The sequence below is a fragment of the Podospora pseudocomata genome, chromosome 3 (assembly GCF_035222375.1).
Source record: "Podospora pseudocomata strain CBS 415.72m chromosome 3, whole genome shotgun sequence".
Lineage (NCBI taxonomy): Eukaryota > Fungi > Ascomycota > Sordariomycetes > Sordariales > Podosporaceae > Podospora > Podospora pseudocomata.
Genome location: NC_085887.1, coordinates 3,270,175 through 3,284,016, shown reverse-complemented (window position 1 = coordinate 3,284,016; position 13,842 = coordinate 3,270,175). Strand labels below are relative to the sequence as shown.

Below are 13,842 nucleotides of genomic sequence, written 5' to 3'. Positions count from 1 at the left end.
GGTTCCCTTGAGTTTATAAAACCTAGGCATCAGTCTGGCACTCGACAACATCTTTCACATTCAAGCCTCAGGGAATCTTGGTTTCAAATATGAGAACCAAATCTAACTATTCAATGCCTCGCAAACTATGGATCAATGACCAAATCAAACACCACAGCAAAGCAATCCAAATAAACACTAGGAAGCGTACGTATTTCAACTTTTCCGCTCCATCTAGCTTGCCAGCCAAACAACAGAAAGATCCCAAAACAAAAACAGCAGTAACTAGCTACACTACATAGCGCTTCCTCGTTTTATTATACTTTCTAAACAAAAGGGTTTGTGACAAATAAACAGAACCGTTTCCCTTTCCATTCTTATCCGTTCTCCCCTCCTACCCGCCCACCCGGCATGAAAGATGCGCCCCAATTACAAAAAAAGAAAACAGAAGAACAAGGCAGAGAAGAGACTGGATAGACATGGAAGGGTGCTACCTAGGTCCTCAAAATGAATTTTTTATCATGACATTCATACTGACACATTTAAGCCTTGAACTCCTCGATACCGGCAGCCTCCCACTTGCCGGGGATGAGGGCAAGGGGCACGATACCGCTAACGTGCATCTCGGGGCCGAAGATCTTGGCCTGGAGGCCGAGTTCTTGTGTTGCGGCCTTCATGTTCTTGAGACCCTCCTGGTAGTTGGGGCCGGCACGACGGACCCAGATCTGGACGTTGTGCTCGTTGAGAGCCTTGGCGTACTCTCTGAGGGCCTTGATCACACCCTTGAAGGTGGAGGCAACGTTGGTGAAGTTGGCAATACCACCACCGATGAACAGGACCTTGCCCTTGTCGCTCAATGGCGCACGGAGCATAAGGTCGAGGACAGTGCGGGCATAGTGGTAGGTCTGGGACTCGGTGGGAGCACCAGAGTACTCACCATAGTTGGCAAGCTCGTCGGCGAAACCAGCAGAGGCAATGGCATCGGCGTAGACGACGGAAGCACCACCACCAGCGACCAGAGTCCAGATTCTGCCGTTGGGGTTGAGGACGGTAAGCTTGAGGGAAGCGCCAGTCTTCGCGTCAAGCTCAGCGATGTAAGCCTCCTCCTTGCTGAGCTCACGGCCGAAGGGAGCAGGGAACTCGATTGGGGGACCGGCGTCAATGTTGACGGAACCGTTGGCTGATGATGGGGCAGTGATGCCGAGAGCAGCTGGCGATCTGGCAATGGCCCACTTCACACCGCACTCGAAGTCGGCAGTCTGATCGAGCTTGGCAGCCAAATCCAAGAAGTGAACGCTGGCGGAGGTGGCATCCTCGTTGGGAATGACCACAAGGGGGTTGATCTCCATGTATGTGAACTGGCAGTCAACATAGACGGCATAGAGACGGACAACTAGGGTTTCTTGGTAAGCAGATGCACGGCAGATAAGTCTCCCCAAAAAAAAAAAAAAAAAAAGATAAGCTTGTCAACTTACTGAAGTCAACCAGGACATTGTGAAGACCCTTGGGGATTTTCTTCAGGAGAGTAGCGGCAATCTCCTCGTTGGAGGGGAACTCGGAGAGATCCACGGGGATGAGGATCTTCTCGGCCTTCTCGTCGACATCACCAACATCAACACCGCCCTCGTGGGTGAAGAGAATCCAGTCGCCCTGATATCATGGTCAGTTATAGGTTTCTTTTTGGAGTTGCATCGGTGTTGGAGCGGCGTGCACAAGCAACAGGTGCAAGTGAGACTTTGATGGCGCCAGATCCACACCATAACCTGGTTTAGCCTTCCGCTCGTCCGGCTCGGTAGCCTGTATCAGGCGGCCCGCAACGCCAGGACCGGCATGAACGATCGCTGCAGATTATAAACCCCCAGAAAATCCCGGTGTTTGCATTCTGGCTTTGTTTTCTTCATCTGCCATGCGATTTTTCAACATCCGCATCCTGCGTTGACAACACCACCCTCAACGATTTCCGATTGGCGATTGGGGTTTTGCCAAGCCCGGCTTCATTCAATTGGAGATGCACACAACCAACTTACATCGCGGACTGAGTTGATCTAAGGGATTCGTTAGCGCCAAATTCCTCCGTTACGAAACACACCAACCAGCACGCGCCACACTTACGTTGATATAGTACTCGGTGTTGGCGGGGTGAGGCACAAAGGGCTCGACCAGGAATTGGCGGAGGACACCCTCGACATGCTCAACCTGCTGTGTCTTGCCAGCACGCTCAGCGATCCACGCCTTGGCCTCGGGCCATGTCTTGTTGAGAGCGAGAAGACCGCTCTTTCCACGGCGCTTGATCAGCTGATCGGGCTTCGCAACGAACTTGGCATCCGACTGGAGGAGCCACGGGTATGTGACCTCAGCCTGGTCAAGAACGGTAGAGACGTCCTGGTCCTCGGGAAAGTGAAGAGAGGCGAGTCTAGGAGGGGGGTTGTGCTTGGTAGGGGGAGGGAGAGTGCTGGGCTTGATCACAGGGGCGCGAGTGAGGTGGTAGTTGATGATGGCCTTGCCATCGGCCTCGAGAATGCTTTTCGCCGACATGATGTGAGTTGTGTGGTTGTTCCTTTCGTCTTCTGTTTCTTGAGAGTTTGCAGTGGTCAGCTTTGTGGCCCAGTGAAAGTGAAGGAGGATGATGATTATGATGGAGGCGGGAAACGCATTGAATGCGAGGGTTGCTCACCTAAAGTTGATTGAGCTACCAAGCTTCTTCCCGAGTGGGTGGACTGGGCGAGTGCTCAAACGAGGGGCAATTCGTTAAAGGGATGAGGACACCGGGAGAGAGAGGACGAGATGGAGGAGAATGTCGAAAAAAGGAGAGTGATTTGGAAAACGAGCAGCAACTAACTTCTTTCACTTTGTTGCTCTGGGCGGGCACGCAAGGGAATGGGACCGTCGCTTCCTTGGGATTTGGGTTGGGGGGGATGGGCCAGAAAAAAGGTACCGATGTCCCGCCCGCCAAAAACAAGCCAAACCATTGGGGTTGGTGGGTTGAACCCAAGCGGGGCAATTGTCCTGGGGGCGGTCAAGGGACCCGAGGTACCAATACTTCGGTGACACCTCCAGCTCCCAAGCCTACCTAGCTAGCCCCGTCGAGGGGGGGGACCCGACCGAACCCTGCATTCTGTCCATCCTGTCCTGTCTCTCCATCTCTCTCTCTCTCCTTCTCCTTTCTTTCCGCCCTCTTCACCTTGAGAACCAACCCTCAAATCACTGAATCTTGATGGTTTTGAGTTTCTGGATCCTGCGGAAGGCACGCAGGCGGCGCAGAGCTACCTGACTGCGACGACAGTGGGACTTCTCGTGAAACTGAGGTGCTGTTCGTGCAATAGGTGTGCGCAGTAAGGTGCATACGATACGTCCCTGGCAATGCCCCGACTGCCATCCATCTTCCATTCACCTCAGCGCATCTCGCCGAGGTCTGAGTCTCTCTGTCTGCGGTTGTGGATTCCCTGCATCACGGCGTCCGCAAGGCGGAGGGTGTTGGGGATCATCCGGCCCCGAACAGCAGCTCCCGTCCTCCTGGGGTCATCCTGTATCACGGGCTCCCGGGCTGACATCTTGTCCTGTCCTGTCTCGAGCCTGACGGTCTGACGGGTGTCTCTCTTTTCTTTTCCTTTCCTTTCCTCACGACAGCAGCAACAGGTGTTCTGCCATCAGCCTGCCATGTGTACACGTCCGGCTCGGTCGGCCCTTGGCCTGGTTCAATGTGTATGATTGTGTGTGGGTGCGTGGGTGCCTGTAAAAATTAGCTGGATCTTTTACGACCTTCTCCTGTCCCCGCCCGCCGTTGCCGATCGGGCCCCGGTCTCCATACCGTCTCCAGGTCAGATCAAAGTTGATCCCGTCTCTCGAGAACGTGGGTTATGGAGAGCTTATGGAGGTTACCCCGCGCTGGCAAGTGTTCTCGGCACCGTGTTCAGCAGGCCATGCCTGTTGACCTTGACCTTGAAGGACTGTCTCATATGTTCCTCCCATCTTTGATCTCTCTCTGTCTCATCATGGTAGCACGGTCGATTGTTGATGATGATAAAGAACATTTTGGAAGAGTGTCGGGGGCTTGGTGCCAGCGAAGATCGGATCATGCTGTGGCTCTGGTGGCTCCGGGCCGCGCAGGTACCTGTACATGGGCCGCACCAGACCTTGCCAAGGGACGGCGGGGTCCACCCTCGACCGCCCGCTGTCAAAGTTCGCTGGTCAGAAAAGCGCAGGTCTGGCTGGAATTGGTGAAAGTCCGCTGGGCGATCGGACATGATGCGACCAGGGGGTGGGAAAAAGAGTTGGGGAAACTGGCGGTGTTTGTTGGATGGTTGACCTGGTGTCGGTCCAATTAGCTGCAGCTAGCGCCCGCAACATTTCTTGGGATTCCAGCAAGCTAGCTGTCGCCAGGGCACTGCTTCACTAAACTGCGGAGCTCTCGCCCACCTCACGCCCTGCAGCTCTCGAGTAGCAGGTAAACCCCCCCGAGAGCCCGTTCCGTCAACGAGAGAGGGACAAGGACCGACAAAAAACCTCCCACCAAAATCCAACCCACCTCGGCCACCACCCACCTCTCCTCTCCATCTTTTCAGAGAATCACTTTCTCCTTTCTCTCCTTTTCTGCCCTTCTACATTTCCACCATCACCACCCTCACCCTCCTCCTCCTCCCCTCCTCTTGCTGTTTTCTTTTTCTCTTGTTCCAAGAAGGCAACAGAACCCACATCTTCACCACAGCCAGACAGACACAGAACCCACCATGTCTCCCGCTGCCTCCAACGGCACCAATGGTGCGAATGGTGCTTCCAACCCAACTGGCGGTCTGTCTGCCAACGACAACATTCGCAGATTCGCTGCCCCCAGCAGGCCACTGAGCCCTCTCCCCGCCCACGCTCTCTTCAACGACAAGACGAGATGCTTCGTCTACGGCATGCAGCCCCGCGCCGTGCAGGGCATGCTCGATTTCGACTTCATCTGCAAGCGGGCGACCCCCTCCGTCGCCGGCATCATCTACACATTCGGCGGCCAGTTCGTCAGCAAGATGTACTGGGGCACCAGCGAGACTCTTCTCCCGGTCTACCAGGAGGTGCCCAAGGCCATTTCCAAGCATCCCGATGTTGATGTCGTTGTCAACTTTGCTTCCTCCCGCTCAGTCTACCAGTCCACCATGGAGCTGATGGAGTACCCCCAGATCAAGACCATTGCCATCATTGCTGAGGGTGTCCCCGAGCGTGTAAGTGTTTTCGTCTCAGCAGCGATTGGTCGAGAGACTGACGGTTTGGCTTCCTCCAGCGTGCTCGTGAGATCGCCCACATTGCCAAGAAGAAGGGCGTCACCATTATCGGCCCTGCCACCGTCGGTGGCATCAAGCCCGGCTGCTTCAAGATTGGTAACACTGGTGGTATGATGGACAACATTGTTGCTTCCAAGCTCTACCGCAAGGGTTCCGTTGGCTACGTTTCCAAGTCCGGTGGCATGTCCAACGAGCTCAACAACATTATTGCCAACAACACGGATGGTGTCTACGAGGGTGTGGCCATTGGTGGTGATCGGTACCCCGGCACCACCTTCATTGACCACCTCTTGCGTTACCAGGCCGATCCTGGGTGCAAGATCCTCGTCCTCCTCGGTGAGGTCGGTGGTGTCGAGGAGTACAAGGTCATTGATGCCGTCAAGCAGGGCATCATTACCAAGCCCATTGTCGCGTGGGCTATCGGTACCTGCGCCAGCATGTTCAAGACTGAGGTTCAGTTCGGCCACGCTGGTGCCTTTGCCAATTCTCAGCTCGAAACTGCCAAGATGAAGAACGAGAGCATGAGGGAGGCCGGTTTCTACGTCCCCGAGACCTTCGAGGACATGCCCGCTCTCCTCAGGCAGGTGTACGAGAAGCTCGTCAAGGAGGGCACCATTAAGCCCCAGCCCGAGCCCGTTGTGCCCAAGATCCCCATCGATTACTCGTGGGCCCAGGAGCTTGGTCTCATCCGCAAGCCCGCTGCCTTCATTTCCACCATTTCCGATGACCGTGGCCAGGAACTCCTCTACGCTGGTATGCCCATCTCGGACGTGTTCAGGGAAGATATCGGTATCGGTGGTGTCATGTCTCTGCTGTGGTTCCGCCGCCGCCTCCCACCATACGCCTCCAAGTTCTTGGAGATGGTCCTCATGCTTACCGCTGACCACGGCCCCGCCGTGTCGGGTGCCATGAACACCATCATCACCACCCGTGCCGGTAAGGACCTGATCAGCGCTCTCGTCTCTGGTCTCCTCACCATCGGTTCTCGTTTCGGCGGTGCCCTTGACGGTGCCGCCGAGGAGTTCACCAAGGCTTTTGACAAGGGCCTCAGCCCCCGTGAGTTCGTCGACAGCATGCGCAAGGCGAACAAGCTCATTCCCGGTATTGGTCACCGTGTCAAGTCCCGCAACAACCCCGATTTACGTGTGGAGCTCGTCAAGGAGTATGTCAAGGCCAAGTTCCCCAACCACAAGCTTCTCGACTATGCGCTCGCCGTCGAGACCGTCACCACCTCCAAGAAGGACAACCTCATTCTCAACGTCGACGGCTGCATTGCCGTCTGCTTCGTGGACCTGGTCAGAAACTGCGGTGCCTTCACCGCCGAGGAGGCCGAGGACTACCTCGGCATGGGTGTGCTCAACGGTCTCTTTGTTCTTGGTCGCAGCATTGGTCTTATTGCCCACTACCTTGATCAGAAGAGACTGCGCACTGGCCTCTACCGCCATCCTTGGGATGATATCACCTACCTTCTTCCTTCCCTCCAGCAGTCTGGTCCTCCAGGCGCCGAGGGCCGTGTTGAGGTGCAGATGTAAGCGGTTTTTGGGCATTGTTAGACAAATCAAAAGTTGGCGCGCAAACGGACATGGGTTTAGAGGAAACTACACGTTTTTTTACGTCAACGAATGGAATTATTTGGTCACGATTTTTTATTTTTTTTATTTATTTTTTGAACTCTGTATTGTCTGATGTCTTTTGTCTTTTGTTTGCTATCCATGCAACATGTGGAAAAGATGCTAGACATTGGGGGGGTTGTGTACGGATGGGTGGTGGGGGGACGGTCATGGATGGGAAATCAAGGGATGGGATTTAAACACCTCTTGTTGTGATTTTTTATTTACATAGCTAAGCACTTTAATGAAGATATGGAAGTGATTTGTTGCTGTACTTGGTTTACCGTGAGAGATTTTGTGCTTGTGATGGTCCATGATTTTCGTCCGAAAGTGTATCTTCATGAATATCATCCCTGAGTGAATACCATCCCTCGGTGAACGGTTGCGCCAGGATACTCGAGATGGCAATTCCCAAGCAAGCTGGGAGTCAATTCCGTCCCTGCTTCTTGTGACTATTTGGAAGAGTGGGACATGCACAGTACCTCTGTCCCCCGACATGCATGGTGATCAGATGGGGACCTGCTGTGTTGGACATGATGCCCGTCATCCCGCAGTGCCTTGCCTCGTGGTATGCAGCTCCGGTGTCATGATAGTCACTGCCTGCCCACATGGGACCAGGGTGAGCTTCACATGCTCCTTCTCTTGACTATGTTCTCGGGCTGTTCCTGCAGCTTGCATTGCGTCGGGGTCCAACATTCAGGAGGTACATCCTCCACATGGCGAAGTAGGGGATTATAACGAAAGAGGAATGTGTGTCGACATGTTTTACATTTTGTTGCTATGGTGGTGAGTGAAGTTGCATCTCATGTACGCCAAGGTTCTGGAAACGCAGTGAAGATGCTTGCTCGAGAAAGGTTGAGGCTAGTGATGTAGTATTTGGAATTGGCTTTTGACGATGCGGGTGAGCGGCCTTCTTGGCTTTGGGATGGCGCCCTCGATCAAGGATATCAAGATCGTGGGGGTCTCTGTCTCCCTTATTCTGTGTAGAATTTGGAATTCTGGACTTCAACTTTCCCCATTCTGTTCAGTCATTGCGAACACATCGCCAAGTTGATACCCACGATTCTGATGTCGATAAGTGGTGGTGATGTTACAATGGCGGGGGTCGTTTGAGAGCTCACCTCCTATGGTTGGATAGATTTCCGGGCTGGAACTACTGTCCACTGACAAATGTTGAAATGCCGGCTTGGACGGCCAGACAGACAGACAAACAAACAAACAGACAGACAGACAGACAGACAGACAGACAGACAGACAGACAGACAGACAGACAGACAGACGAGCTGTTGCCAATTTTGGCGATTAGGATTTGGCTTGGATGAATGTTTCCCCCCCCCCTCCTCCTCGCATCCAGGTGGAACCGCATGCTTTCCTTGGGTTGTTGGCTGTTCCAGGGTCTCGTGTTGAATGGAACCTGCGGAGTTGTGCTTTGTGTCAAAACAACTCGAAAGTAGCTGTACATACCATTGTACTGGTACTTTGTCGTCGGCCTCAAAGCTACCTACCCGCAAAGGAGCTGAATCGCCGAACTGCCCGGGGGACGGGAATGCTGGTGATGGTGGTGGTTGGTGGGTGGGTGTGTACTCCGTGTAACCCAAGCCCCATGGATTTCCTCACCATTCTCTGATCGTTGCAATCTAATCTCATTCTCCTCATCCTCAGCATTGCTAAAAAGTCGTCGGCTCGGTCGGGTCGGAACCATCTGACATCCGTACCATCCTCAATGACGGAGCTCCCGGCGGCGGTGCCAAGTCATTTCAAGCTGGGCACCTTGAGAACTTGGAAACGGGAGCTATAGTGGGGAACCTTGAACCCCCCACCAAAAGCTCCGGTCCCAAAAGGCGGAAAAGCCCGGCAGAATTTCTTCCATGGTTTTGAGTTTGGGCGGCTCCGGGGTTGGGGTTGGATTGGGATGGGTAGGCCTTGGCATGAATCGCTGATTGACCCAGCTATCGCGACTGTTTTGCTGCCGATTCCGAAGATTGTCAGTTCGTCAACGAAGGTCCGAAGAGATAGTAAATCACACAAGTCGAGTCGGAGATTGGGTTCGCGCCGCTGGTCGATAGCTTGCTGAGAAGGAGAAGAAGGGAAAAAGGAGATAACAAAAAGGTTTGTTCTTGTCTTCGTCGAGCAACCGACTTTTTGATTCCCCAGATCTGGAGGGGGATTCACACCTCGGGGAGAACACCCTACCAATTTTCCCTCCCGTTCAGAACGCAAGCTAACCCCCTCCCAGCTCCCACAACCACCACAGCCACACATCCCACCGCCATCATGTCCTACTTCCGCATAACCCTCCACCGCTCAGCCATCGGCCTCCCCCAGCGCACCCGCGACGTGTTATCTGCTCTCGGCCTCCACAAGCGCTCCCAGACCGTCTACCACCCCGTCGAGCCCCAATTCGCAGGCATGATCATGAAAGTGAAAGAACTCGTCAAAGTCGCCGAGGTCGACCGCAAGCTGGAAAAGTGGGAGGTTAAGGCTGAGAGGAGACCCGACAGCGGCTTCTACTTGGAAAAAATGGCGCCGAGGATGGAGGATGGGGGGCAAAAGGTTGGGTCCAGGGTTTTGGCTAGACTTCGGGGGGAGGAGGACGGGGAGATGACAGTTGAGGGGGTTAGGACTGAGGGGGGTGGACAGGTCAGATTATGAATGGGGGATGAAAGGGGGAGGAAAGAGGGAAGGGAAGGGAAGGGAAAGGGTATAGGGGGGGAAGGGAATGTATGAAATTGTTGGGGGATACCAAAAAGGTAATAAAGGAAAATGAACGCATGACAATACCGCTCGAATACGTGATGTCGGAGTTGGAGGTGAGAGGAGAGTTCATCAAATGGGTGCTCTCCAGAGATGCCACCAACACATTGACACATTACCAACTCATATACCTAACCTCTCTTCAACCCCCCAAAGAGACCAGTAAAAACCACATCAAAACCACAAGCAAAAGCCAGCACAAAGCACGTCACATCACCATCACCACACCCCAACAAATAATAATTGAGAACAGTCTCTTATAATTCGCCTCTTCCCTGCCCATCTAAAAAAAATTCAAAAATCCCAAGAACCCCGAAAGCCACAGCAAGTTTTCCCAAGTAAGTCCAAGCTCACCCTTGTACCCTCCTTGTCCACCAACCACAGCTTCCTTGGCTCCTATCAAATGCTTCTTTCTGAGTGAATAAAACCGAGACCTTTCCCTCTGATTGACCTGTCGAAAACGAAAAACTGGCCTTGTTTTTGCCTCACGGCTTGCTTGCCCAGTCATGATGAGCTGATGATTACCTGGATCCTAAAAGTGTACAATAGTCGAAAACAAGAAAAAAGAAAGAAAAAAAAAGACAACCCTTCCCAGAGAACCACCCAGTTGATATCAATCCTAAACCCCCCTTGAACAACGGAAAAATGAAGCCCAGAGAGAAAAAGGAAGAAAATGTCGCTTGGTGAAATTAAAAACTCGGGCTTTTGGGTTGTGCAGTGTGTGGAAGACGTTGTGGTGTGCAGTGTGATGAATTGATTGACGAAGAAGTCTTTCCCTCTCTACCTCTCTCTTCTCCCCTGACCATCCTAGTCGCATCTAACCAGAGTGGCAGATCTTTCGGATATTAATCAAGGAAAAAGAGCGGCCAAGCTACAACGAAGTGAAGCAGATATGTCCAGAGGAATTTGTGGAGGATGAAAAACTCAAGTCTGTGTGGTGATACAGTAGATGTGGCTGATGTCGAAATCGAGATGGTGACTTTTGATAAGTGATGAAGAGTGAACAAGGCTTTTGCCCGTGGGTGGCAAGTAAAATACCAAAAGAAAAAGCCGATGTCGGTTGCTGATACCCTCACTCAAGTGGATAACCCGACGACTGCCTCTTCAGCCGTATCCATCGCTGTCATGCCAGACGCTTGCACCTCTGCATCGCAATCATCTAATCCGATGAGTCGGGCGAGCTGAGCTCCGACAGGGTCGACGACGCCGCGCTAGGGGATGCAAGAGGAGGAGCATTATCCTAAGTGCTCTTCGCCGCATCCACGTAGTCATTGCCGGGCTGCTCGTACTCGTTGACGAAGTAGCGAGAATGCTGGCGGGAGAACCACTTTGTGAACGTCTCCAGCTCGTCGCGGAGGCGGTTGACGGACTGCTGATCCATGTTGGTCTGCGCGATAAGCTCGGGAAGCGAGACTGTATACGGGATGTGGTTAGCACGCTCCTCAATTGTGCAGGAGTGTAGGAAGAAAACATACCAAGGAGACGAGCCAGGTGCTCAGCACCGTAGGTGTCGCTGGCACAAGTGTGGTTGGGGTCGGATGAGTTCCACAACTGGTGCATCTCATGGTATTGGCCACGCTCGAATCTACGATATCAGTCAGTCGACGGCCTACCAAAAGAGCTCAAAGAACGACATGCCTGTAGAGCAGAATGCGGCCCAAGCAGCGATCAAAGTACTCGCGGAGACCCGAAACAGTCTCGTCCAAGATGTCATAGGCAGATGAACCCTCCTCACGGTGAGGGCGCTCGTAGGCGAGATAGTCGTCCAGAATCTCGCTGACGGGATGAGCGTGGGGCAGGGGCACCAGCTGCTGGTTCTTGGTGACGTTCTCCCAGTCATCAACCAAGAGAGCCTTCATGTGGTCGGGGAGAGGGATATTGATCGAGGGGCGGTTGTGGAAGTTGTCCTCCTATGTAACATGTTAGCTTGCTGTATATTTCAGAAATCAAACCAAACCAAAGAAGCGCCCTGCCACTGGACACAGGATGTGCTATCAATCCACTCGGATCGATAGTTTGGACGAATGATAAAGAAAAAGCTAAAGGTTGTATCCTCCCAACGCTTGTCGAAGGTAGTCGTCATGACGGTTAGAAACATACAGAATCGGGAATCAACCGATAAGCCCTGGGGGCCAACACCTTGTCCGAAGAGATAAACCAGCCACGAGGAACAGCAAAAACCCGCTCAAAGGCAAGCGGGGAGGTGTCCTCGCTAGCCTCGTCGACTACTTCCCCGCAGGACAGAATGAACTGCTGGATGTTGAACACCATCCTCTGGAGCTTGCAATGAAAAACTCGGGTCGCTTGTTCGAACTTCAAGAGGGTGTCGGCAGCACCAGGCTGCCCAGACTTGAAGTGAGGCACCCGGTCCGGGTATCGAACCTCGGCAGGGAGTCCGGCGAGGGGGGGGTTGAAGCTGGGGTCGATATACTCCCAGTTGCGCTCAATCTGCGCCATCGCCTGTGGGGGTACGCCCTGCTGTCTGGCCTTGAGAATCTTGGGGTGATTGATGCCAATCTTGCCCGTGTCGGAGCGCTGAGACTTCATCACGTAGCGATCATCAAAATTGATGCGGCCGTTTTTAACATAGACCGAAGTCGCAGGGGTTGGAAGCACAGTAAGGTTGTCGTGCAAGTCGGCTTCAGCAGCGTACCGCGCAAGCTTTTCCTCAATTGTCTCGTCTTCCTTTGGCTGGATCATCTTTGCTTTGGTGGCTCGAGTGACTCGAGTGGTTGGGGCAGGCCGAGGAGGGACGACGCGAGTTGATCTTCGAAGAGGAGGCATTGCAGCGGCGGATCACGACAATTTGTAGATATTTGTACGTGTGTTTGAAAATTGCTCCTTTCGCCGAGATGTGTCGATGTCGTGGTCCTGCGACTGAGGGTATTGTGGTGGGAAAAGGTCCGCAACGCCGAGATTGGAGATTTGTGGGTGTGAATTGTTCAAGAAGATGTAGTCGGCGAGGGCTGGCTTGAAACGGCTGGACAGTCGCAGAGGGAGCAACGCCATGCTACTATTGTGTGCGGTGCTGAACGCGGGTCCTATTGTGAGGAGAATGCCAGAGAGTGACCCTCCTTATTCACCCACAGTCGAATGTTGTTGCTCTGATCCCCCCGGCCCAGTGTTGATTCACCAAATCTCTTTCGTCCCAACTCCAAGTAATACCTCCAAGTTATGCTTCAAAAGTAATGTCCCGGGCAGTCGACCACCCATGAAAGCTCTCCTCCAGAATTCAAGATATTGTGTTTCAAGAGGCAGATGGTTGTGTGTGTAAAATGCGAAAAGGAAGGCACCCGGCCCGACTATGTCGAAGAAAGACAAACAATGTAAGCAAATGCAAATGCCAACTCACCTGTTCAAGATCATAATCACGAGCACGTCTCTGATTGCCTCGCCCGCTAGCCGTCGTCGCCCCCTGCTGGGTACGCTCCTCACTGCCACGAGCAGAACTCATGTCGGAACCACCGGTGCGAGCAGCAGTCGTTCCCTTCTTAGGTCCCTTCGATTTGCCGGACTGGAGGTTCTTGTACTGGGCCATGAGTTGCGAAGCCAGCTCCTTGTTCTCGTCTGTGAATTTGCGAACGCGGTCCTGCGGGACCCAGTCATCCCAGCTGGACTTCCAGCCCTTGTAGTGGATTTTGTACTGCCAGCCGTCACTATTGTCGGCGGCCTGAACGTCAAGAATTTTGGCCTCGTACAGCATCTCCATGTGGAAGCAGAGGACCCGCTCATCCTTGACAAAGGGAGCCTGGGTGGCTTTGGATGGAGCCATCATGCAAAATTCTAGTTTTCCTTTTGCGCCAGAGGTCTTGATCGCGTCAAAAAACCTCGATAGACAACTAAATAGGCGTCAATAAAAATGAATGAAGCGACCAGTGAGATTCATCAAGGGCCGTGGTTACCGTCTCGCTCTCTCTCTCTCTCTCTCTCTCTCTTTCTCGACAAAAAAAAAGTCGACTAAGCAGCCCAGAAAATGCTCGGCGGTGAGGGGAGCAAGTCGAAAACACGCAGTATCTGCAGGTCCTTGGTTAGAGTTTGTGAGATCTCGGCGTCGGCAGTTTGTCGACGATAAGTGAATGAAAAGTCAGGAAGATTTGGGTGTTTGGCTCTTGACAACAGCCAGGGGTGGGAGTTGATAGATAGGAACCAAGGATCTCTGAGAGCACGGATCACGGGAACACGCGAAGCAGCAACCCCCCTAGCGCCTCTCAGCGACTTCCTTCAGCCTGCAGCAAGCC

The 13,842-nt window shown here is 53.2% G+C and overlaps 4 protein-coding genes across 4 annotated transcripts; 2 read left to right on the top strand and 2 right to left on the bottom strand.

Moving 5' to 3' along the window:
- Window positions 1-38: 38 nt before the first annotated feature.
- acl2 (beta subunit of ATP citrate lyase) lies at window positions 39-4,308 on the bottom strand. The gene is made up of 5 exons (XM_062889226.1): window positions 2,654-4,308; window positions 2,092-2,552; window positions 2,007-2,024; window positions 1,455-1,629; window positions 39-1,372 (listed from the first exon to the last, which is right to left on the bottom strand). The coding sequence occupies exons 2-5, from the start codon at window positions 2,512-2,514 to the stop codon at window positions 522-524; spliced, it is 1,467 nt and encodes a 488-aa protein (XP_062745185.1). The 5' UTR covers window positions 2,515-2,552; window positions 2,654-4,308; the 3' UTR covers window positions 39-521.
- acl1 (ATP citrate lyase subunit 1) lies at window positions 3,573-7,140 on the top strand. The gene is made up of 2 exons (XM_062889225.1): window positions 3,573-5,180; window positions 5,240-7,140. Exons 1-2 carry the CDS (start codon window positions 4,707-4,709, stop codon window positions 6,770-6,772), a joined length of 2,007 nt encoding a protein of 668 aa, XP_062745184.1. The 5' UTR covers window positions 3,573-4,706; the 3' UTR covers window positions 6,773-7,140.
- Window positions 7,141-9,124: 1,984 nt separating this feature from the next.
- On the top strand, window positions 9,125-9,502 carry MRPL33 (39S ribosomal protein L33, mitochondrial; the record flags this gene model as incomplete). The annotated part of the gene is made up of 1 exon (XM_062889224.1): window positions 9,125-9,502. The coding sequence occupies one exon, from the start codon at window positions 9,125-9,127 to the stop codon at window positions 9,500-9,502; it is 378 nt and encodes a 125-aa protein (XP_062745183.1).
- A 342-nt stretch (window positions 9,503-9,844) lies between these two features.
- Window positions 9,845-13,729, bottom strand: EAF3 (Esa1p-associated factor). Its single transcript, XM_062889223.1, has 5 exons — window positions 13,507-13,729; window positions 11,705-13,443; window positions 11,243-11,514; window positions 11,080-11,189; window positions 9,845-11,017 (listed from the first exon to the last, which is right to left on the bottom strand). The coding sequence occupies exons 2-5, from the start codon at window positions 12,386-12,388 to the stop codon at window positions 10,845-10,847; spliced, it is 1,239 nt and encodes a 412-aa protein (XP_062745182.1). The 5' UTR covers window positions 12,389-13,443; window positions 13,507-13,729; the 3' UTR covers window positions 9,845-10,844.
- Between the last annotated feature and the right edge of the window lie 113 nt (window positions 13,730-13,842).